The following is a 22,471-nucleotide window of genomic DNA, read 5'->3' on the forward strand; positions in this document are numbered from 1 at the left end:
ATACTATACTGTAGTCTGTTAGTGTGCAATAGCATTATGTCTAAAAAAACCAATGTATACATCTTAATTAAAAAATACTTCATTGCTAAAAAATACTAACCATCGTCTGAGCCTTCAGCGAGTCATAATCATTTTGCTGGTAGAGGGTCTTGACGTTGATGGCTGCTGACTGATCAGGGTGGTGATTGCTAAAGGTTGGGGTGCGACTGTGGCAATTTCTTAAAATAAGACAACAATGAATTTTGCTTCATTGATTCTCTTTCTTCCATGAACGATTTCTCTGTAGCATGTGATGCTGTTTGATAGCATTTTACCAACAGTAAAACTTCTTTCAAAGGTGGAGACAGTCCTCTCAAACCGTGCTGCTGCTTTGTCAACTAAGTTTATGTCACATTCTAAATCTTTTGTTGTCATTTCAGCAGTCTTCACAGCATCTTCACCAGGAGTAGATTCCATCTCAAGAAACCGCTTTCTTTGCTCATCCACAAGAAGCAACTCCTCATTTGTTAAAAGTTTTAGCATGAGATTGCAGCAATTCAGTCGCATCTTCAGGTTCCACTTCCAATTCTAGTTGTTTTGCTGTTTTCACGTCTGCAGTTACTTCTTCCGCTGAAATCTTGAACCCCTGATGGTCATTAATGAGGATTGGCATCAGCTTCTTCCAAACTCCTGTTACTGTTGATGTTTTGACCTCTTCTCATGAATCATGAATGTTCTTAATGGCATCTATAATGGTGAATCTCTTTCCAGAAGGTTTTCAGTTGACTTTTCCCAGATCCATCAGAGGAATCACTATGGCAGCTATAGCCTTACGAAATGTATTTCTTAAGTAATAAGACTTGAAAGTTGAAAATACTCCTTGATCCATGGGCTGCAGAATGGATGTTGTGTTAGCAGGCATGAAAACAACATTAATCTCATCATACATCTCCATCAGAGCTCTTGGGTGACAGGCACATTGTCAATGAGCAGTCATATTTTGAAGGGAATCTTTTTTCCAAGCAGTAGGTCTCAACAATAGGCTTAAAATATTCAGTAAACCGTGTTGTAGACAGATGGGCTGTCATTCAGCCTTTGTTGTTTCATTTATAGAGCACAGGCAGAGTAGATTTAGCATCATTCTTAGGGGCCCTATGATTTTTGGAATGGTAAATGAGCATTGGCTTCAACTGAAAGTTACCAGCTGCATTAGCCCCTAACAAGAGAGTCAGCCCATCCTTTGAAGCTTTGAAGCCAGGCATTGACTTCTCCTCTCTAGCTATGAAAGTCCTAAATGGCATCTTCTAATATAAGGCTATTTAGTCTACATTGAAAATCTGTTGTTTAGTGTACCCTTTGCATTAATTATCTTAACTAGATCTTCTGGATAACTTGCTGCAGCTTCCACATCAGCACTTGCTGCTTTACCTTGCACTTTTATGTTACAGAAACAGCTTCTTTCCTTAAACCTCATGAATCAACCTCTGCTAGCTTCAGACTTCTCTTTTGCAGCTTCTTCACCTCTCAGCCTTGACAGAATTGAAGAGAGTTAGGTCACTACTCTGGATTAGGCTTGGACTTAAGGGAATATTATGGCTGATTTGATCATCTATCCAGACCACTAAAACTTTTTTAATGTCAGCGATAAGACTGCCTTGCTTCCTTATCATTCTTCTGTTCACTGGAGTAGCACTTGAATTTCCTTCAAGAACTTTTCTTTGCATTCAGAACTTGGCTAATTGTTTGGCACAAGAGGTCCAGCTTTTGGCTTCTTTTTTTTTTTTTTTGGTGAGGAAGATTCACCCTGAGCTAACATCTGTCGCCAATCTCTCTCTTTTTGCTTGAGGAAGATTCACCCTAAGCCAACATCTCTTGCCAGTCTTCCTCTATTTTGTATGTAGGTTGCCACCACAGCATGGCCAGGCAAGTAGTATAGGTCCACTCCCGGGAACTGAACCCAGGCCACTGAAGCAGAGCGTGCCGAACTTAACCACTAAGCCACTGGCGCTGGCCCTTGGCCTATCTTGGCTTTTGACAGTCCTCCCTCACTAAGCTAGATCATTTCTAGCTTTTGATTTAAAGTGAGAGACGTGGGTCTCTTCCTTTTACTTGAACACTCAGAGGTCATTGTAGGGTTATTAATTGGCGTAATTTCAATATTGTTTGTCTCAGGGAATAGGGGGCTGAGGAGAGGGAGAGAGATGGGGGAATGGCCAGTCATTGTATCAGTCAGAACACACACAACATTTATCGAGTAAGTTCCCTGTTTTATATGGGCGTGGTTTGTGGTGCCCCAAAACTATTAAAGTAGTAACATCAGAGATCACTGATCACAAATCAGCATCAAAAATATAATAATAATGAAAAAGTTTGAAATATTGCTAGAATTACCAAATGTGACAAGAGACACGAAGTGAGCAAATGCTGTTGGAAAATGGCGTGGATAGACTTGCTCCACGCAGGGTTGCCACAAACCTGGATTTTTTGAAAATCCAATATCTGAAGCACAATAAAGTGAAGTGCAATAAAACGAGGTATGCCTTTAGTTGTTTTTAGGTTTCTCTCTGATTTTTTCCCCTTAATATCTGGGCTGTTTTTGGGTCTGGTTCTCATGACTGCTTTTTCTCTTGATGTTGGGTTACATTTTCTTGTTTCTTTGCATGCCTTGTAATTTTTTTGGTTGAATGCCAGATATTGTGTGTAAGAGAGCAGTAGAGACTAAAGTAAGTAATATTTATGCTTGGTATAGGGCATGCCCATTCTTCTGTCAGCCTGCTAATGTGTAGGGCTGTCACCTCAGTTAGTAGTTGAGCTGAGATTGTTGTTACTTTAATTGGATTCCATTTATCACAGGCTTCCTGTGATTTGAGGATGCCATCAGAACCTTCTCTGGAAGATCTGCTGCCCTGCCCCTCATACTTAGCAGACACACCTCAGGGGGCATCTCTTTCAGTCCTCTTCTCAGACTGCTCCTGAGCACTTGGTGAGGTCCCACAGAATGAGTTGGAGAGTGGGTTCCGACTCTCTTTGTGTCTCGGTCTTCTAGGGATTCTAAACCATCACACCAGCCCATACTCTACCTTTAAAACTTTGTTAAAATTCTACTGTTTTCCTCATCTCTGATGGCTTCCTCTTTGTCCAGCTGCTTTCAAAGGATGAAAGGAGTCGTGTGTGTGTGTGTGTGTTCGTCTTCTCCCCAAGAAAGGGCTTGTTACTTTCTGCACTTTCTGCATCTACAAAATCTTTAGATTTTTTTTTTTGTATCTTCAGTTCTCAGATGGTTATTTAAAAAAGAAAAACCTACTATGATTTTATAGGTTCTCCATCTTGTTCTTGTTAGAGAGAGAACAGTGTTCTCTTAGAATCTTCTGCATTCTAAGCAGAAGCAGCAGTTCTCTAATGATTAATGGTTTGAATTCACTTTTGTTGGAGGATATAATCCTGCTTCTGGCTATACCATTGCTTACTCGCTCTATTGGGAACATCTTTTTGGTGGACAGAAGAAGGAAGTTATTATAAAGTCTTCACCCTTAGTAAAATCAGGCAACATGCTTTTATCATCTCTGGAAAAATGTATGATTCATAGATTTGTACTTAAAATTTTTTTTCCAGCAACCCTTATGAGAAACTGATTATGACAGCTACATTTCTGTGACTTTTTAAAAGTATTTTGTTTGGCTTTGGCACTTTCCACTTCTCAGAGTGAAATTTACTGTAGGACTTGTAACGTGCTGGTTTGGTTTTTCCCCTTTTCGTTTTCAACATTCCTCTTAGAAAAGCATTAGAATATTCCTGGTTGTTACTATCATAAGTTTTGGTGGGTGCTTCTTAGTTTTTTCTCTTGATTTCTCTGTTTACAATAATATCTCATTAATTGATAGCTTATAAATCAGTCGTGAATGTTTCTCTCCGCTCTTACTTTTTTGTATATTTTCTTAATTTATAGGCTCATTGGTCTGTTACATCGAATATAAGGAAAACGGTTGTCTTCCACATGCCTTGATAGAAATATGAAAAATGCGGTTGAAAGAGAATGAGTTGATATAGGGTCAAATATAGAATACAGACAATAGCTTCCTAGATGCTTCTCATGCATGGGCCTAGGGGAGTGCTTGATGCATAATAGTACATTTTCTTTTCTTTTTTTTTTTTGCTGGGAAAGATTTGCCCTGAGTTAACATCTGTTGCCAATCTTCCTATTTTTTTTTTTTTTTCCTCCCAAAGCCCCAGTACATAGTTGTATATTCTAGCTGTAAGTCCTTCCAGTTCCTCTATGTGAGCTGCCACCACAGCCTGGCTACTGACAGATGAGTGGTGTGGTTGCATGCCTGGGAACTGAACCAGGGCCACTGAAGCGGAGCGCGCTGAACTTTAGCCACTAGGCTATCAGGGCTGGCTCAGGACATACTTTGTTAATGAGTGAATGAAAAAAGATTGAGATGCAGATTTCAGAACAAGAACCTATTTAACCTAAGGGTTTCTTTCTTCAGATTTCAGTTCTCAGCCTTATGCTTTACAGATAATAATTATGGTTTTAAGTAAAGAAAGACTGACTGCCCTGGCAAGTTGCTCTCTTTTACCAGGTCCATTTTTTTTTTCGTGACTTTTATACTGTTGTCTTTATATTCACCAGGAATCAGCTTTGCTTCGCTGTGCGTGGTGAATTATTCAGAGCTTAGCACAGCGTCTGGCACATATTCGATACTCAGATATTAGTTTGGTTGAAATGAATTATTAGATGAAGAAGAGATGGCCGTGTCCTCAGCTGGACCAGTTGTAGTGCACTGCAGCAATACTGGCTCCAAGAGCCAAAAATTAGAATTTTCTCAATTCTAGTTCTAGCTCCAATGGAGTCACTAATGTTGTTATTTTAGCTTCTCCATGAAATGAAGAAGACACCATTCTTCTTCATTTTTCTTCTTCATATTTCTTTCTTTATGTAAATGTGAATAATCCAGCACATTGTTGTAAAATTTTCTGTTCTTTGCTATCCTTATATTCACCATGTTGTCCTACATATTCATTAAATTTTATTAATGAAATATATCTTTCTTTGTTTCAAAAACTAGAGAATTTTTAGAGTTTAACAATGAGGTGCTCTTAAAACTCTAGTTTAAAATGTGTCCAGTGTTTCCTAAAGTCTAATTTTTGCTTAATGATTTCCTAGCAATTGATTATTAAAAAAAAGGAAGAAACTTGAGAAATTTAAAGTGATTAAAACGTGTTCCTTTACTATGTTTTATTTTTCCTACGCTAACATTTTAGAGGTAGGAGCTCAGTAGATAGGGCATGACTGTGAGCAGTCTGTGATAGGATGGGAACCCAGCTTTATGTAACACTAGTGACTGATCCTTTAAATAATGTGTTGCAAGTGTGAAGTATTCTGAAGAATGTGTAGTTTGATGAATTAATTCTCAAAGGTAGAACTGTTTTGAGTTACCGTGTTATCGTTTGTCAGAATATAAACAGAAATAGATTTCTTTCCTTTTAGGTGATACATTTCCGCTTAATCTCTCATCTTTCAACAAGTTTGTTTGTTCTCTGCTGTATTTGACAAAGGACTAGGTGGTCCAGTCTTAGTCATTGTGCTTGGAGGCAAGATATATAGTAATACTTTAGTTTTTATGCCACACTGGATTTTATCCAGACGTAGTATGGCTTTTTCATCTGAAGCCTGACAGTTGCTTTTTTCTCTGCTTTGATATCTATAATTCTAGTTCGTAACTCTTTAAACTCTTTGTCATTCAACACATTTTTCTTGTGTTTCAAGTTACCAGAACCAGTCATTCTTTTTCTTATCCAACGTCTCTATTTGCTGCTCTATGTGAATATCCAACCATCTATCTACCTATAGTAAGTATTATTTCCTCTCACCTATCAATGGAAAACCTTAGGGGAAAAAAAGGAACTTGAAGTACAAGGCATTTCTTCATGCTCAGTGTCTGATTTTGTGTATGTAAGAATATTCAGTCCTTATTTGCTTCAATTGTTTTTGGCTTTGACTGAATCCCTTTACTAGTTATTGATGCTATATTGTATTTGATCTATCTTTTATTCTTTATTTTTGGAGTGACAGCTTTCTTATTATTTTGTTCCGCATAGCATGTAGAAGCACCTCTTGAATATTTCTCAAGTCTACTCATTTTTTTCCTCATTTTGGCTGTTCTATCTCATCTTCTCAGTCTTGTAACAAATCTTTACAGCCAACTCTTGAGTATCTTCATTCCATTTTCCACCCAGCAGCCAGTGTTCATGTACATCTTTAATCTGAGCATGTTATTCCCCTACTAAAAACCTTCAGTGACATTTAGGATAAACTAAATCCTTACCATGACCAGGGAAGCCCTATGTGGCCAGACCCCAGTCTGCCTTTCCAGCTTCCCATTGTGCCACTCTCTGTCTGGTTTATAGGACCATTGATGAGGCTGATCCTAGCTCCTCCAAAGTGTGCTCTTTCACTCCTATATGCCTTCTTGGCTTAGGGGACAACTCTGGCCCTATTGCTCTGACATGGCTCATTTATCCTTAAAGCCTCAGATTAAATGTCCCTTCCTCAGGAAAGCCTAACTTCCAGAGAGGTTAGGCCTTCCTCTTACTCCCATAGCACCTTGAAATCTGAAGTTGCCTACTGAGACTGGCCACTGAATTAGCTCACAGACAAGTCTTCTTGACCACATGATTTAACATATTTGAAGTTGAATGCTTTTATATTTGGGCATACATCTCCTGATGTCCTTATCGCTCACTCTTTTTCTCCTAGGTAGCTGGCTTCACTCGTTTACAGTTATCTATCTGACTCCTTTGTGGTGCTCTGTACAATTGTAATTAATCAATTATTTGTAATTTGTTTACCTTCTGCTTTCCCTGCTAGACACTCAGCCCTTTGTGGGCCGTTTGCCCAGCCCAGTGCCTAGCAGCACATGGTAAGGTATTCAGTAGATAATTCCTGACTCTCTGATACAAGACCTAAAGCACAGTAGACAGTCACTCAGCGTTTGTCGAACTGCATGTTTGTAGACCCTGTGTTTGTATTCCCATGGCAGAAGTGGCCATATTTGGCCTTGGGTCCCATTTTCTCTGCTAATTTTGCCATTTCTGGATTGGAAAAGCTGTCAGCTTTCTATTATATATTTGCTATAACATCTTATTTTATATTTTATACTTTTGTTCACTTAATCACGTATTAAATGTTTGAATGAATATAATTTTTAGAGAGGTCTCCATATATTTTTTTCTCCTTTACAAGAATGGAGCATTCTTGCAGACCTGAGACCCCCATGTGTAAATATTATTTTATCACTTAACTGATGTGAAGAAAAACATTTGTGCCATTTGAAGTTTTTCCTCACAATTTTAATTAACTCCCCTGAGCCCAGGGTGGGTTACTAAGAATAAAGGCCAAAATCTTCACATCCCAGTTGAGAAACTTCTTAAAACAGCCTGGTTGTCTGGGCATCTTGCCTTGATTCTTGCTCCAAAAGGATGTGTGTGTAGCAGAGCTGGAGGAGGTGGAACCTTGGTTCCGTGCTGTATAGTGCCAAGGTGATGGGGAAGCTGGGCCAATGCAGGAAGGTTTCGGGAAGACGAAAAAGACATTTTACTGTTCAGGAGTGGGGTTGGGAGATTATTGGTGATTTTTTTTTACCCCGCAAAATTCATAGTCTCGAGAAAATGGTTGTAAACAAGAGCCTATCAATTGCAGCGATAGTTACTTCATAGTGAAATCTAAGCAAATAACTTCTCTTATGCTTTGTTAACCATCATGTGGGGAGAAAGCCTAATGCCTGTGGGAGTGAGTGTTGGGAATATTGCTTATTCATATTTGGCACAGTGCTTTTGGAGTACTTTATACTTTACAGTACTTTATAAAAATTGCAGTGATTATTGAATTACAGTTGATTCTTACAGCTTGCTTTCCTTGAAAAAGATTATCCAGTAGTTAAAAATGAGGTGAAATACTATTATAGGAGTGATAACTTTAAAAAGTATCTTTAATATAAAACGAGAATTAATATTTATTTGCCATTTCAAACATCTATTTTCATTTCCAGTTTTCTATGTTTTGCCTTTTAATTTCTTGCCAGAAAAGTTTATTTCTAATACTTTTGAAGAAATATACAAAATTTGTTTCATTCAAGAAACCATCCACAGGTTAAGAGGAATTAATGGCTTTTCTTCCTAGTATTCCTTCCCAATATTAAGAGTTTTCTGGCAGAATCTCCAAATGTGCGAATACACTGAACTGCGGAAGATTGACATTTGGCCCTGAGGGCCAATATAGGGCTCTGAGAAAATACAAAGGAAACCCACTAAATGGTTAACAGTGCTGTCTTCTTGAAAGTCGAATTGGGATGGGGTGAAAAATGACTTTCTGGTTTTATTCTGTTCATACTTGGGGGGAGTAATAAGTGTGTATTTCTTTTATAAATAAAAATTTAATTATCACTACTACCTCACACCCATTAGAATGGCTACTTTCCAAAAAAAAAAAAAAGAGACAGAGACAAAATAACGTGTTGGTGAGGATGTGGAGAAATTAGAAACCTCATGCACTGTGGGTGGGAATGCACAATAGTGCAGCTGCTATGGAAAACAGTATGGCAATTCCTCAAAAAGTTAGAAATAGATTACCATATGACCCAGTGTGAGGGAAAACTTTGTTTCTCCCTACTTACAGAATACTTCTGTATTTTAGATGTGAGTTTTTCCACACGAAGCTATGTTCCCAATTTTCTGTGGAGACCTACTGAGTATCCTACGATTTAATTCAATTCTGACACAAAGCAGAGTTAGTGCAGACCCCACAGATTAAGGACTCTATCCCACAAGACTGCCCTCCTCCCCTTTAGATTCCAATCGCAAGTCCAGGTTGTCACCTGTGCTTTTGACTGACCTGTTATAAATTGAGGGTTACCATGGCTCTGTTGGGTTCAATAATTTCCTGGAATGGCTCATAAAACTCAGAAAAACAGGTCACTTACTACTGCCAATTTATTACAGAGGAGGAGATTTTAAAGCATATAAATGAACAGCCAGGTGAAGAGATATAAAAGCCAAGGTATGAGGGAAGGGTCTTGGAGCCTTCATGTCCTTCATGAGTACCCACCTTCCCAGCACATGTTCACCAGCTTGGAAGGTCTCGAAACCCCAGGGATTTTTATGGAGGCTTCCTTGCGAAGGAACGATTGATTAAATCATTGGCCGTTGGTGATTGAATTCAATCTCCAGTCCCCTCTCCTCCCAAGAGGTGTGTGGGTGGATAGGGCTGAAAGTTTCAATTCTCTCATCACATGGTTGGTTCCCCTGGCAACCAGCCCCCATCCTGAGGTTCTCCGGGAGTCCCCAGCCCCATAATCTCATTAGTATACCAAAAAACACTTATAATTTCAGAGATTCCAAGGATTTTAAGAACTGTGTGCCAGGAAATGGGGTCAGAGACCAAATATATATTTCTTATTGCATCATACCCAGCAATTCTACTTTGGGTATATACCCAAAAGAATTGAAAGGAGGGTCTCAAGGAGATATTTGTATTCCTATGTTAATAGCAGCATTGTTTACAATTGCCAAAAGGTAGAAGCAACCCAAGTGTCCATTGAGGGATGAATGAATAAACAAAATGTATATACATACAATGGAATATTATTCAGCCTTAAAAAGGAAGGAAATTCTGACACGTGCTACAACATGGATGAAAAGGGAGGACATCATGCTAAGTACATAAGCCAGTCATAAAAATAGAAATACTGTATGATTCCACTTATAAGAGTTACCCAGAGTAGTCAAATTCATAGAGATAGAAAGTAGAAGGGTGGTTGTCAGGGGCAAGGAGGAAAGGGGCTGGGGAGTTGTTTAATGGGTACAGAAATTTAGTTTTATAAGATGAAGAGTTCTGGAGATTGGTTGATCAATAATGTAAATATACTCAACACTGATGAACTGTATAGTTAAAAATGGTTAAGATGGTAAATTTTATGTTGTATGTATTTTACTAAATTAAATTTAAAAAAAAACAAAAAACACAATTAAATCACCACGCAAAAAAAATGTTAGGAAGTAGAAAAAGAGGTTTGTTTGTAGCGGCCAAGGGGTAACCTGATCTGTTGCTGGTGTCTTTCAGGCCTGGTGTTTCCTTGACCATGCAGGCGTTTTCAGAAGAGGAAAGGAAACAGTGGTTGGAAGCTCTGGGTGGAAAAGAAGCTGTAAGAATAATCAATGGTTGAGTTTTATTTCAAATCCTTTAGAGTTGTGTTCATTTTTATGTTATTTTTGTTTTATAGTATCTGGAAAAAGTTCCATGCTGAAACTGGTGTTTGAATTCATCTTGGAACCATCCAGTATTCTAGTAATTTGACTTGAGGTAGCAACAGCACACATAAGACTGGTGTATCATTAGTTTTTATTTTTGATGTTTCTTGACTTTGCCACTTGGTTTTGCTTCACTTGAAGAAGTCACCTGAATTCTCAATTTCTTCTCTCCCACTGACAGTATTTTGGGTGATGAACACAATAAATACTTGCGATTCATTTTGATCTCAGCAGAGATGGAACAGTAAAGATGAGGCACTGCAGGCAACATTATGAGTGACTGCTGTAGTTATTTTGCTCGATTTAACAATTTAGGGTTTACAGTATTGTGTAGACTTAGTGAGTGAGCCTCTGTATTCAGATTGGGTTGAGGAATAAATTAAGGCAGTGATATAGATCCAGAGGCACAGGAATTCAGTCTATTTGCTGCTTTATTCCAGCACTACTTTCATTTCAGTGGACTGGGGGCCTTTGGGAATTGAGAATTTGGCAGATCGTGTATTGAATTGGGGACTTAGTGAGGATAATTATAGAAAATGCCATAGAACCAATTTAAATAAACTCAGCTTAAAGTATTATGACTCTAAATAAACTGCTAGTGCAGGTACCAAGTGGGCTTATCTGGACAGCATTTGCCATTTCAGTAGGGTTTATTTTATTTTTTAGTTTTTTGTGTGGGTGTGTATGTGTGAAGACGACTAGCCCTGAGCTAACATCCATTGCCAATCCTCCTCTTTTTGCTCAGGATGATTGGCCCTGGTCTAATATCCTTGCCCATCTTCCTCTACTTTTTATATGGGACACCGCCACAGTATGGCCTGAGCAGCGGTGTGTCGGGATCTGAACCTGTGAACCCCGGGCCGCCAAAGCGGAGGGCCCGAACTTAACTGCTATGCCACTGGGCCAGCCCCCCAGTAGGGTTTAAAAAAAAGGGAAAGAGAATGTCTTGCAAAGCAGAAGAGGGGTCATATATAGTAAAAAGAGAGGTGTCAGAATAGCTTACGAAATGCAAAAGATAGGAAAATGGAGGCAAGGAGGCTGGGCAGCGACACATGTAGCAATCCTGATGCGGTGTTTGAAAAATGAAAACCCAGATTATGCATTTTGAAAATAGATGCTATGGAGGAGAATGTATCATTCTTGGGGAAAAAAAATAGTGATCAGATTTGTGTATCATTTTATTATATTTGATCTGCGTTTAGCTTTTGTAGTTTTATTTCCGTCTAAATTTGTCCTTGAGATTTTTAGCTGGGAGTCAAGAGTACTTACGTCATTAATGGTTACCAAGATTCAAAACAGATTATACTAATTCTCTCTGGTAAAGGTGATGCACTGACTAGGGCTTAGCTACCCAGAGTTTTGAGAAGGGCTTTGGAAAGTGAGTTTGCATAGCAAAAAGATCCCATGACTAAGTCATTGAGAAATAAGTCTGTTGTCAAAGGCAGGGTAACCTTGAAGACATACCAGACCTTCTTTAGAGTAAGGAGCCAAGTGATTAATTCGATATAAACAGACAAAGGCAAGTCTGGAGAAAGAAAATATTCAACTATGTATTTATGTGGGGAGACTTAAGGTGCTGCATATTTTTTCCAGGTGCTGTGTATATGTCTTGGAAATAACAGGTCAGCGCTAGAATTCTTAGAGGCAGCCTGGAATTATCACCTAGTTATTTCAGATGTAGTTATTTAAATTATGGACAAGAGTCATCTCTTTCTTAAATAAATACCAGATTTTAGAAATAGTGGTGAAAAAATGAGCTTCATCTTATTGCTTAGAATGCAGCAATTTCTTTGTCATTCTATACCTGTAAGGCTGAGCATTTCAAATTTATGTAAACTTTCAGTAAGTTTCTAAAGAATCATGGCACCTTCATCTTATTTTTGCTACTAAGGTGCCCCTTTTTGTTATTTGTCTTGGCATTTGAGCACGTGAGAGTATATAATTAACTAATGTCAATGTATTTCTTTGCATGGTCATAAGTAAGCCTACTTGAATCGTCTATATTGATTTGTTAACAATATCGTTTCCCCTTTTTCTCTTTTACTAGCTGTTCCATAGTTTTAATAGAGCCATCGTCCCAAGACCAGAAGGAAGTAAGTGCTAATTTATAAAAATGACCTTCATCTCCCTTTTTCACAAGTTACTTTGTTTTCAGTACTGACGGTCAAACTGTTGCTGGGTGCTCACTCTGCACCCTCTCTGTGTTAGTTCTCCAAATATTATATGTATTTTCTCTTATCCACTGAGGACCTCCTCACATTTTCCTGGACCCGCTATAACCTCCATTGATCTTTCCCATCTCTGAGCTTTTTTTTTTAAGTCTTAGTCTACAAAAACCAACATACTAAACCTATAATTCACTTTGGTATTTATTCTTACAGCCATAAATGAGCACATAAGAGTTTCAGGTATGCATCTTTCAACTTCCTAAGTTGTAACCTCCTCTGGGTAGGAGCTGTTTATCAGGTCCCCTGTTCCCAGTCCCCTCACTTCTACTTTTGGTATTCTTTATCCTTAAAGTCTCTGAGTATGGGCTATACAAATAGTATCTAGTATTGCACGTTCGAAAATAACAACAAACAGTGACCAAACATATTAAGATATTCTAGGACGGTGATCTTCACATGCACTGTATGCACTAGAGGAAAATTAAGTATTGCCTAGCTCGGCACTCTTGATTTTTACTGAGATAAAACAAAAAATATGTTCAAATTTGCTGGATTCTTTATGAATCTACTTTTGATACCTTTGGAGAAATTAAGACTACATTTATCAAATGTCCAAGTTTGGAAACGTTATGTTATATAACACATGATTTCAAAATTATCATGATGGGTATCACTTGAGCCAGTGCTTGAATAAAAGACATCTCCTGTAGCCTGGCACTGGACGTGGACAGGGTGCCGTGGAACATTGTAAATCTACCGAAGCACCTTCCTAACCTCTTCTCTTCTGTCTTTCTCCTCTTCCTCCCTCCTTCCTTTCTTTTTCTTTTCTTTCTCTTCCCTGTCTTCATCTTTGTTTTCTTTTCTCCTCCTCTCTTTGCTTTCTTTTCTTATATTTTATAGGGAAAAAAGAGCATGCCCTTTTTTTTGAAAAATAGTTTTGCTAAGCAGAGAGAAACACTTGCATTTTATAAAATGTTGTGACTAGTGGATCTGTAAACAGTAAATCACTGCCCAATTTTCCTCATTAAAATTCTTTTCAAGCTTAGCATTAAACTTGCAAAGTTTATATTCATGGATTGTTCATGCTGTCCCCTTTGAAAGCGAAGAGTTAGTATTACAAGTTCTAAACACAGATGAAAAAGTATTTGCTTTCCCTGAGTTCATTTTTGAAACAAGAATTGTCTTTTATTAGGATACTAAAATATGCCAGCCTAATCATAGGCCAGCGTCTATTAGAAAAAAATATGACATATTTTCCAAGGAATCTTTTCTGCTATGTGAAGCATATGTTTTAAATTCATTATGAAAATAATAAAATATTATTTTAAACACTTAGAGAATGGTATAAAATAGGAAAATTTTTTTCAAGCTCATGGCCCAAATAATATTTTTAGAAAGCGTTTCTTAAATTTTTTCCCCTAGGTTAAAAAAAGAAAAGATTTGTGTTATTTCTCCAACTGTCAAGTAATTTAAGGATCTTCACTCATATAAATAATTTTTTAAAAAACTGAGCTGTTGTTCGAATTTTGGCAAAATGAATCTTAACTATTTCTAGATAGCTTCCCCTAAGAATTTGTATCACTTTTTCCCCCACTGTTTAAAAGAAGTTATATTTAATAATTTAAAAATTGTTTTAGTCTTTGGGTGGTAAACATGATGTAGTCTACACAGAAATCGAAATATAATGATGTACACCTGAAATTTATATAATGTTACAAACCAGTATTACCTCAAGTAAAAAAAATCAAACTCTCAAAAAAATTTTAAATTAATTTATTTATAAATTACTGGTAATAGATGTCCTAATATTTCAGTAAGTGCATCTCTAAATCTATGACACTTTCATTTATGTTATTTAAACAGGGAGTACATGATCTTTAGCTTTCTTTTCTTTTTTTCATTTTTATTTTTTAGTTGCTAGCTTTTTTTAAATAGGGAAATAAAAATTAGATTGGAGGTAAGTAATTTTTTCCTACTTTTGTGAGGAAGAGAAACGTGAGTAATTAATTGTGCCCTTAATATCTTATAACTGTATTTCTTTTAGGCGCGCAGTTGGATAAGATGGGATTCACAATTCTCAGAAAATGCATCAGTGCAGTTGAAACACGAGGTAACGTGTTGTCTGAATTATTTTATTCACGAAAGTCTATAGGTATGTAAAATCCAAGTCATTTAAAATACTTATCTCGTGGTTAAGTGTTGTAGAAAGAAATACGTTAATGCCAAGTGCACATTCTAGGTGTCAGAGATTCAGAGATTTGTTCATTTATTGTGACAGGGGGGATTTCCCTTTTTATTTACATATTTCTTCCCTGTGTTGAAACATGAAGTTAGTGCTGAAATGAGAATCATTAGGTGAATCAGCGGTGTTGGACAACCAGTCTTAGTCACTTTTGTTCATGTGCTATTATTTTGTATCATGTCCTATCTTCCATTGTCTTGTTCGCTTCCATTTAAAAAATCAGCTTCATTGAGGTATAATTTACATGCAGTGAAATTCACTGATTTTGACTGTACAAATTGATGAGTTTTGACAAATGTATATAGTAGTTTTGTAAGTACCACCACAATCATAGAAGATTTCTATCTCGCCCCAAAGTTCCTCTGTGCCCCTTTGCCATCAATCCCCACTTCTTCCTTGGCAGCCACTGAGCTGCTTTTTATCTAGTTCTGTCTTTTTTTTTTTTTTTTTTTTGCATTTTATATAGATGGAATCATGCAGTGTGTAGTTTTTTGAGTCTGGCTTTATTTAGTATAATGCTTTTAAGATTCATCTCGTTGGGTATATTCTTAGCTCATTTCTTTTTATTGCTAGGTAGTATTTCATTATATGTGTATACTGCAATTTGTTTATCCATTCTTCTGTTGATAAATATTCGGGTGGTTTCCATTTTAAATTTAAGGAAAGCTAATTTCTCCTTCGACCAAAAGCTCAAAGGCATTTTCTTTTTCTTTTGTGAGAAAGATCAGCCCTGAGCTAACATCCATGCTAATCCTCCTCTTTTTACTGAGGAAGACCGGCTCTGAGCTAACATCTATTGCCAATCCTCCTCCTTTCTTTTCCCCAAAGCCCCAGTAGATAGTTGTATGTCATAGCTGCACATCTTTCTAGTTGCTGTATGTGGGACGCTGCCTCAGCATGACTGGAGAAGTGGTGCGTCGGTGCATGCACTGGATCCGAACCCGGGCCTCCAGTAGTGGAGTGCGCACACTTAACCGCTAAGCCATGGGGCCAGCCCTCAAAGGCATTTTTTTAATAGTCCCTAAGGAAAAATAGGGACCTTGCACTTTGCAGCCATGCCAGCCGACTTTGGAGAAAGTAAATATTGAACATTACAAAACAGACTGTTTCTGGAGGTTGAATTTCTCATTGTTTAGAGACCTAGTGAAGTATGGATAAATTGAATATTTAATTCACTCTGGTATATTGTATATCCCAATCCTACTTTGGATGACTTAGTGGGATGAAGCATTTCATTCACGTTTTCTGTCAGAACAAGGTCTTTGTTATAAAGCCAGGACTGCCACCTGTGAAATTGGAGTGCTGGATAACAGATGAATACGAGCTCTTTTGTGATTTGGGGATTTTCCGATTGATAATAAAAGCCCAAGCCACAGAAAGCCTTTTCTCCCATACTCTCTTACAGTGACAATTCAGACTATGACAATTCAGATTTTCATTCATTTCAACCTGCACTGAAGTTGAGCTGACAAATTTCTTCATTTCCTAGTGCTTCAAAAATTTCCTAAATTTAGAAAAAATACTGTGATTTTTATTTATTTTTTATTTTTTTTTTGGTGAGGAGATCAGCCCTGTGCTGACATCTGCCAATCCTCCTCTTTTTGCTGAGGAAGACTGGCCCTGGGCTAACATCCATGCCCATCTTTCTCCACTTTATATGGGACACCGCCACAGCATGGCTTGCCAAGCAGTGCATCGGTGCGTGCTCGGGATCCAAACCGGCGAACCCTGGGCTGCCGCAGCGGAGCGCGCACACTTAACCGCTTGCGCCCCCGGGCCGGCCCCAAAAATACTGTGATATTTATATCTCTCACTTCATCATTCTTGTTTCTGTTTTTCCTGAGCTCCTGAAGTGAAGAGCGTTAATCGTTTTACTTGCATGCTTATTATTTTGATAAATTAAATTCTTTCTCAAAAGGATATGTATTATACATACTTGCTTCTGCCTGAACAGATAAAAATCAGAATGCTGTCTGATTGGTATGTGTAGTTTTTACAGGGTGATGTGTACATTGAATGGCATACTAGAGTCTGCATGTATTGAATGTATTTTTATTATAGATATATAAATTCTTGGATGATTTTAACAGAAGAGGTCTACACATTTTAAGTTAGATTTTCCCATTTAAAAATAAACAACATAAAGCATATGTTTTTCTTTTCAAATCTCTTATTCCTAAAGGTCTTCCATTACTTAAGCCTTTGCTTTTAATGGAGTAGTAGACTAAAAATAGAGTTAAAAGAATCAATGGTTGGATCGTATTAATAAAAATGATGAGGAACATTGTAGAATCTCTGAGGCTTTTATCCTAGATATGAAAGTTCCGTCAAGGAATATTGGTTTTAATGATTTCCTGCAAATCAGCTATCATGGCTGTTGATCTTTTTTTATGCTACAGGTCTTATTGCCTTACTTTTTTTCATCAGTCAGGATAAAGCTAGTTTATGTTCTTGTCACAAGAAACCCATAAGTCTCTGTGGCTAAAACAATAAGCCTTATTTCTTACTCAAGCATTGGTGGGAGGGCTTTGCTCACCACTGATACCTGGGCTTAAAGTTTCCTGGTTGCCTTCGCAAGCCAACCAAGTTAAAGGTACCTGGTTGCCTTGCCAGAGGGAAACAACTCTTGGAGGACTTTGGACCAGCAAGTGAATGCTCTGGCCTTGAAGTGAGTTACATTTGCTCACAGCTAATTGGTCAGAAATAACCACTTGGCCCCACTCAACCCCAAAGAGTCTAGGAAGCACGAGCCTGGAAAACACGTAGAGAGCTGGAAATATTTGGTGAATATCATTACTGTGTGTATTTCTTGGCTCTACATGCCTAATAACCAGAGGCGTTTAATTAGATCTGATTGAAGAATTATTTTTAATCACTATTTTCAGTGTCTTAAACATGACTATCATTTTCTGAAAACTATCATTTTATATGTTTTGGTTAAAGCAGTTAGTGTACCTTTTTCCTAACATGTTCTTTTAAAAAATGACATAAATGCTTTTCTTTTTCTTTCTTGGGTTATCTTTTTAAAAATAACCCAACTTAAACTCAAACAAACAAAATAGAAAAGTTCTAAAGAAAATTGCACAATGTTCTTTTCCTTCTCTCGGGAACAGGTGACTTATCACAGTTAAACCCTCATTCTAATCTGAAGCCAGTCAGTTAATCAGTATTTATTGAGCAATCACAGGTTATACATAGCCTTTCCCTAGGCCTTTGGGATTCATATGAAAGGTTGGTTACATATAATCTTTGATCCACTAATGGTAGACAGAATATAGAGATCTGAAGTAATTTAAGTATACCACGTAGTAAAATAAAAGTGTTACAAGTTTGCATGTATTAAGAGAATTTGAATGCATGTTGATGGATTGCTGAGTATTGATGTTAATTGAGGACTATGTTTAGGAGTAGGTTTCCTTGGATTTGAAGGTTGGGAAAGTATATTTTGGCATTTAGAGAAACCTCAGCAAAGATGGGGAGACAGAGTGCGACAGAAGCAAGCCAAACTTGATTGGAAAGGAAGTATGAAGAAACAGAGTAAAAGCAGGTACTCAGGTATTTGCATTTAATTGTGAAGGAACTGGGTAAGTACTAGGTGGTGGTGGAGAGCAGAGCAGCAGGCTTAGAAGGGCAAATATGAAAACTAGAATTGGTAGCCATATGTGGGATGACTTCGTGCAAAGGAGCCCCAGAATTCTGCCTTGGTTGGAGTATTCCATAGGGAAGGTGGCTGATTCAGGATGATGGATTTGGTGGTAGAGTCAGATAGCATGGACACTTCTGAGCGATTTGGCAGATGAAGAAGTAGTTGCTTCCAGCAGTTGGTTGTACGTAGAGGATCAGAGTTCTGCAAGGAATTTCACCTTCAAGTTTTAGTTTGGGAAACAAAGGATATCAGGGAAACTCAGGGGTCCCTGGCAGCCCTGATGACAGACAGCAGGATCACCTGGGTTCTTCTTGAAAATGCAGATTCCTGGGCTTATTCAGCTTTATTGAATCAGAGTTGTTGGTAACTGGGCCTCTGCTGTAGACAGTGAGAGGTCCAGTAAGAGTAGTCGAGTGGAGAGAGGAATTTTCTCATCTTCTACTTTTAGAGGATAGAAGAAGCCACGTGTGCATGCCTGAGACAATAGTTTGTGAGGGCCATGGGTCATGGATCCATGTAGCTCTGAGATTATGAGAGTGAGCAGAGTAGATGTGTAGGGTAGAACCTCCATCCTAAAAAGTGAGATTGAGAGAAGGAATAACAGAATGGCTCAAAGTGGCCAAGTTTCAGTGCTTGAACAGCCAAGGGCAGTTCAAATTTCAAATGCTTTGTAGGTGATTCCAAGGTAAATTCAGAAGTGTTAACACATCTTGTTCACTCATCCCACTGTTTCTCTTCCAGCCCCTCTTACCTGCTGTCTCTGCATGATGCCTCGTTTCTGGTGCCCTGGGTCATGTGTCCCTTTGTGGGAAAACACCCCCTCATTCTCAAGCAGTTTTACACAACCTTTCCTCCATTGTCTTGGCTTTGCTGAAAACAAAACATTACTGTGCGGCCGCCATGATCTGTGACTCATGATGGAGTCTGCTGTTCCACCTGCATCTCTGGACAAAGATGAGGGGCTCATTCTTCTCCTTTGCTCTTCTGGACCTCTGAAACACCACCAACTCAGGGCTTCCCTGAGGACCTAGCACGTAAGCTGAGTTCTAAAGGATGAAAAGGAATTGTCCAGGTGCGCGATGTGGGGAGATTTGGGCAGAGGAAAGAGTGGGAGTAGAAGTGTAGATGTTTGAACGAGTGAGTTACGTCTGGGTCCTAAGTCTTTAGACAAGGCTGGAGGGATGGCAGGAGAGGAGTGTGGGAGACAGAGGCGCTCGGATTGCTCTGCAGAAGGTTTACTCTCCGTGGGTCGATAAGGAGTCGTCCAAGTTTAAGCTCCAGAGTAGTGCAGTAAGATAGGCATTTTGGAAAGATTCTTAACCGCTCATACCCTTTGTTCCTAAAAGAATGTAACTAGGAAGTTCATTCACACTGTCTACCTCCACCTGTGTTTGTGAGGATAAAAGAACTAATTTTTGTACATAGTAGATATTCGTTGAATGTATTTCTTTATTTCTTCTTTCCATCTTTCCCCTGGATTGTTTTATTCGTGAAATATCCGTGTTCCTCATTTGGCAGTTATGTTGCCTGGTATGGTTAATTATATTACACATATTTATTTTGTTTCTAGAACTTGATTGTTTCCTTGGAGTAGAGAAAATGTCTTGTTTATCCTTTGTTTGCCTCTTTTCGTTTGTAAGTACAGTCAATGCCTTGCACTCACAGTAAACAATAAGCAATGCTTTTTGCTTGAGTATTCAGAGTTGACTAAAATGCCACCTTGGCAATATTATGGGTTCCAACAATTTGTAAAATTATTGGAAGAATTTATTCTTTTATATGTGGTTGGAATTAGTACTTTCAATTAACAAAAGTAGGATTGGTTTTCATTCCTTGATGAATTTGTCAACATCTTTCTGAATTACGGGGAATATTTTAGACATAGAAAGATACATCATCTTACATGTGAAAGAGTTTTATGCTTTCACAGCTTGGAGAGTAACTACATAATTTCCTTAAGTAAGTAACTCCCCTCTGTAAAAAGGACCCACCTCCCACGCCCATTACGTCTTTTTCTGGAACTGCATGACACCTAGTTTTTCAGGTGCATACATTGTAAAATATGCAAAAACAAAGTAAGACTCTTTTTGCTTAAAAACTTTTCGTTGCTGTTTTTTAAATAGTCATCATTTAAAACTAAATTTGTATGCCACTTTTGTTTATGACGTTTCTCTTAAAAAATCTTCCATATGTGAATAATTTGAATATTCACTTTAATTTCTAGAGTATGGCATTAAAATGTCGGTCTAGGCAAGCTGTCAGTTATCAAATTCAGCATTGTAACAAGCTGTGAATTCATGGGCTACAAGTAGGAAGCCACATCTAAGATGTGACAGTCTTTGATTTGTCGCATGTAAAAGTGAATTTCCCTTTGGAAAGCAAAGTTTTAGGTTTTTGGAAAATCTTTCTGAAGTTGGCTTAAGGAGTTTTCTGCCTCCAGAGCACTTCTGGAATTTTATGGGGTCTCCAGTTGGGCCTGGTAGAAGATGCTAATGTATAGTTTTGGTATTAATCTTTGTGGGAGGCAAGACACCCAAAGTGAACTTGCAACGTATTTTATCATGATTGCACATTAATCTTAAATTGCCAAGGGCAAATTACGTGCAAAATGAAGAAAATAAAGAACAGCTGTCCCCGGAAAATTTACAGCAAGTAAACTAGAGTTTCTTGCTCGCTGTCTCTTTTTAATCAGAATGGGTGTGAGATGAGTGTGGGTGGATACAGAGGACAGTCTTATGTGGGAGGGAGCTGAAGAGTCTTGTGGTGTCTGCAGAAATGCAAATGCAAAATTGAAATCCTAAATCCAGGCGAGTCAGGACTGATTATTCATTTTCTCAATTAGTAATCTTATTTGTTTTAAGAACAAATAAGCTTCCAAGGCTATTAGCTTCCACATGAATGGTTGAGTAAAATTAATAGGCACAAATGGTTAAACTACCTTGCTACAGAGTAGCATGCTGGGTTTTGTGTGTTTGGTTGCAATTCTGATGAGGTCTGTGGCATTTCACTGTAAGGCTCTTGGGGCGCGCTCAGCGTAGTGGTGCAGAGCGTGAGCTCAGAAGTCAGTCTTGATTAGTATCTGTTTCACCACTTATCAGCTCTGCAACCATGCCAAGTTAGTTACTTAATCTCTTTGTGTCTTGATTTTATCAAGCGTAATATGGGATAATGGTAATATCTCCTTCGTAGGGTTGCTGTGGGAATGAAAAGAGAATGCTGGAGACACTGGCACATATTGAATGCTCAGTAAATGTGAGGTTGCTTATTTAGAGATAAATCTATTAATTGAGGCCCATCATAATTAGGTAGTCCCGTTATTGATTCAAGGCTCTGGGCACACTGAGAAACTTAGTTTTTTAAAAATAGTAATTTACATGGGGAAATAAATCACTTGAGTTCACTTTATCTAGTAATTTTGTGTGGCTCTTGTAACAAACAGCAAAATTAACTGGTTTGGCTTTCAACCTTCTGTTCCTCAGTGCCGTGTGGACACTTGAGCAATAAAATGCCCAGGGGGCAGAGAAGAAAAAGATGAGGCTCAGACAGAAGACCATGGCTTTTAGATGATCTCAAGCTTTCCCCCAAAAAGAGACTGTCCAGAGTTGCCTAACATTGACTTAGTCCCTGATACCGAAGCTGCTCTGTGGGGGAGAGGCAGGTGGCAGCAGCGAGACACCGTTAGGGCTTTTCTAATGTTCTGATTTCCATAGAGAAGGGATGAAAGGAATCTTGCAAAAAACAGCAGCCAACTTTTGCCATGAGTTTGAGTCTCTTTTCTGATTTATATAAGTAAAATTTTGTAACTACTCAAACTTGAGCTACATGAGTGATGAGTTTGAAAATAAAATGTACTTTTATTTAGCTGTCCCATCCATTCCAGCTTACTTTAATACTTAAACCTATTCCTGGGCATGCACATGTTTGGCGGGCTTTAGTCAGCAGTTTTTGGGTGTTTCCTGCAGGGAAGATATTGGAGGAAAAAATGATGGAGATATGGTTTCTGTTCTTAAAGATTAGCTTCAGTCTAGTTTCAAGACAGTGATGGCTCTGAGGTTTTATGCTACGTTCATGTGAACAAGTTATCCTGCATAGTTTCACGAATACTGGTAGAAGACACAAGGTTCCTTG

The 22,471-nt window shown here is 38.2% G+C and overlaps 1 protein-coding gene across 2 annotated transcripts in view; it reads left to right on the plus strand.

Annotated features, from left to right (window-relative positions):
• Window positions 1-22,471, plus strand: part of ARHGAP10 (Rho GTPase activating protein 10) — a 291,364-nt gene that overhangs the window by 138,985 nt on the left and 129,908 nt on the right. For both annotated transcript variants that reach the window (XM_058550168.1, XM_058550169.1), the window contains exons 11-13: window positions 10,100-10,181; window positions 12,335-12,380; window positions 14,500-14,565. In XM_058550168.1, coding sequence (XP_058406151.1) covers window positions 10,100-10,181; window positions 12,335-12,380; window positions 14,500-14,565 — 194 coding nt within the window. The remainder of the gene's footprint in view (window positions 1-10,099; window positions 10,182-12,334; window positions 12,381-14,499; window positions 14,566-22,471) is intronic.

The sequence above is a fragment of the Diceros bicornis genome, chromosome 11 (genome assembly GCF_020826845.1).
Source record: "Diceros bicornis minor isolate mBicDic1 chromosome 11, mDicBic1.mat.cur, whole genome shotgun sequence".
NCBI lineage: Eukaryota > Metazoa > Chordata > Mammalia > Perissodactyla > Rhinocerotidae > Diceros > Diceros bicornis.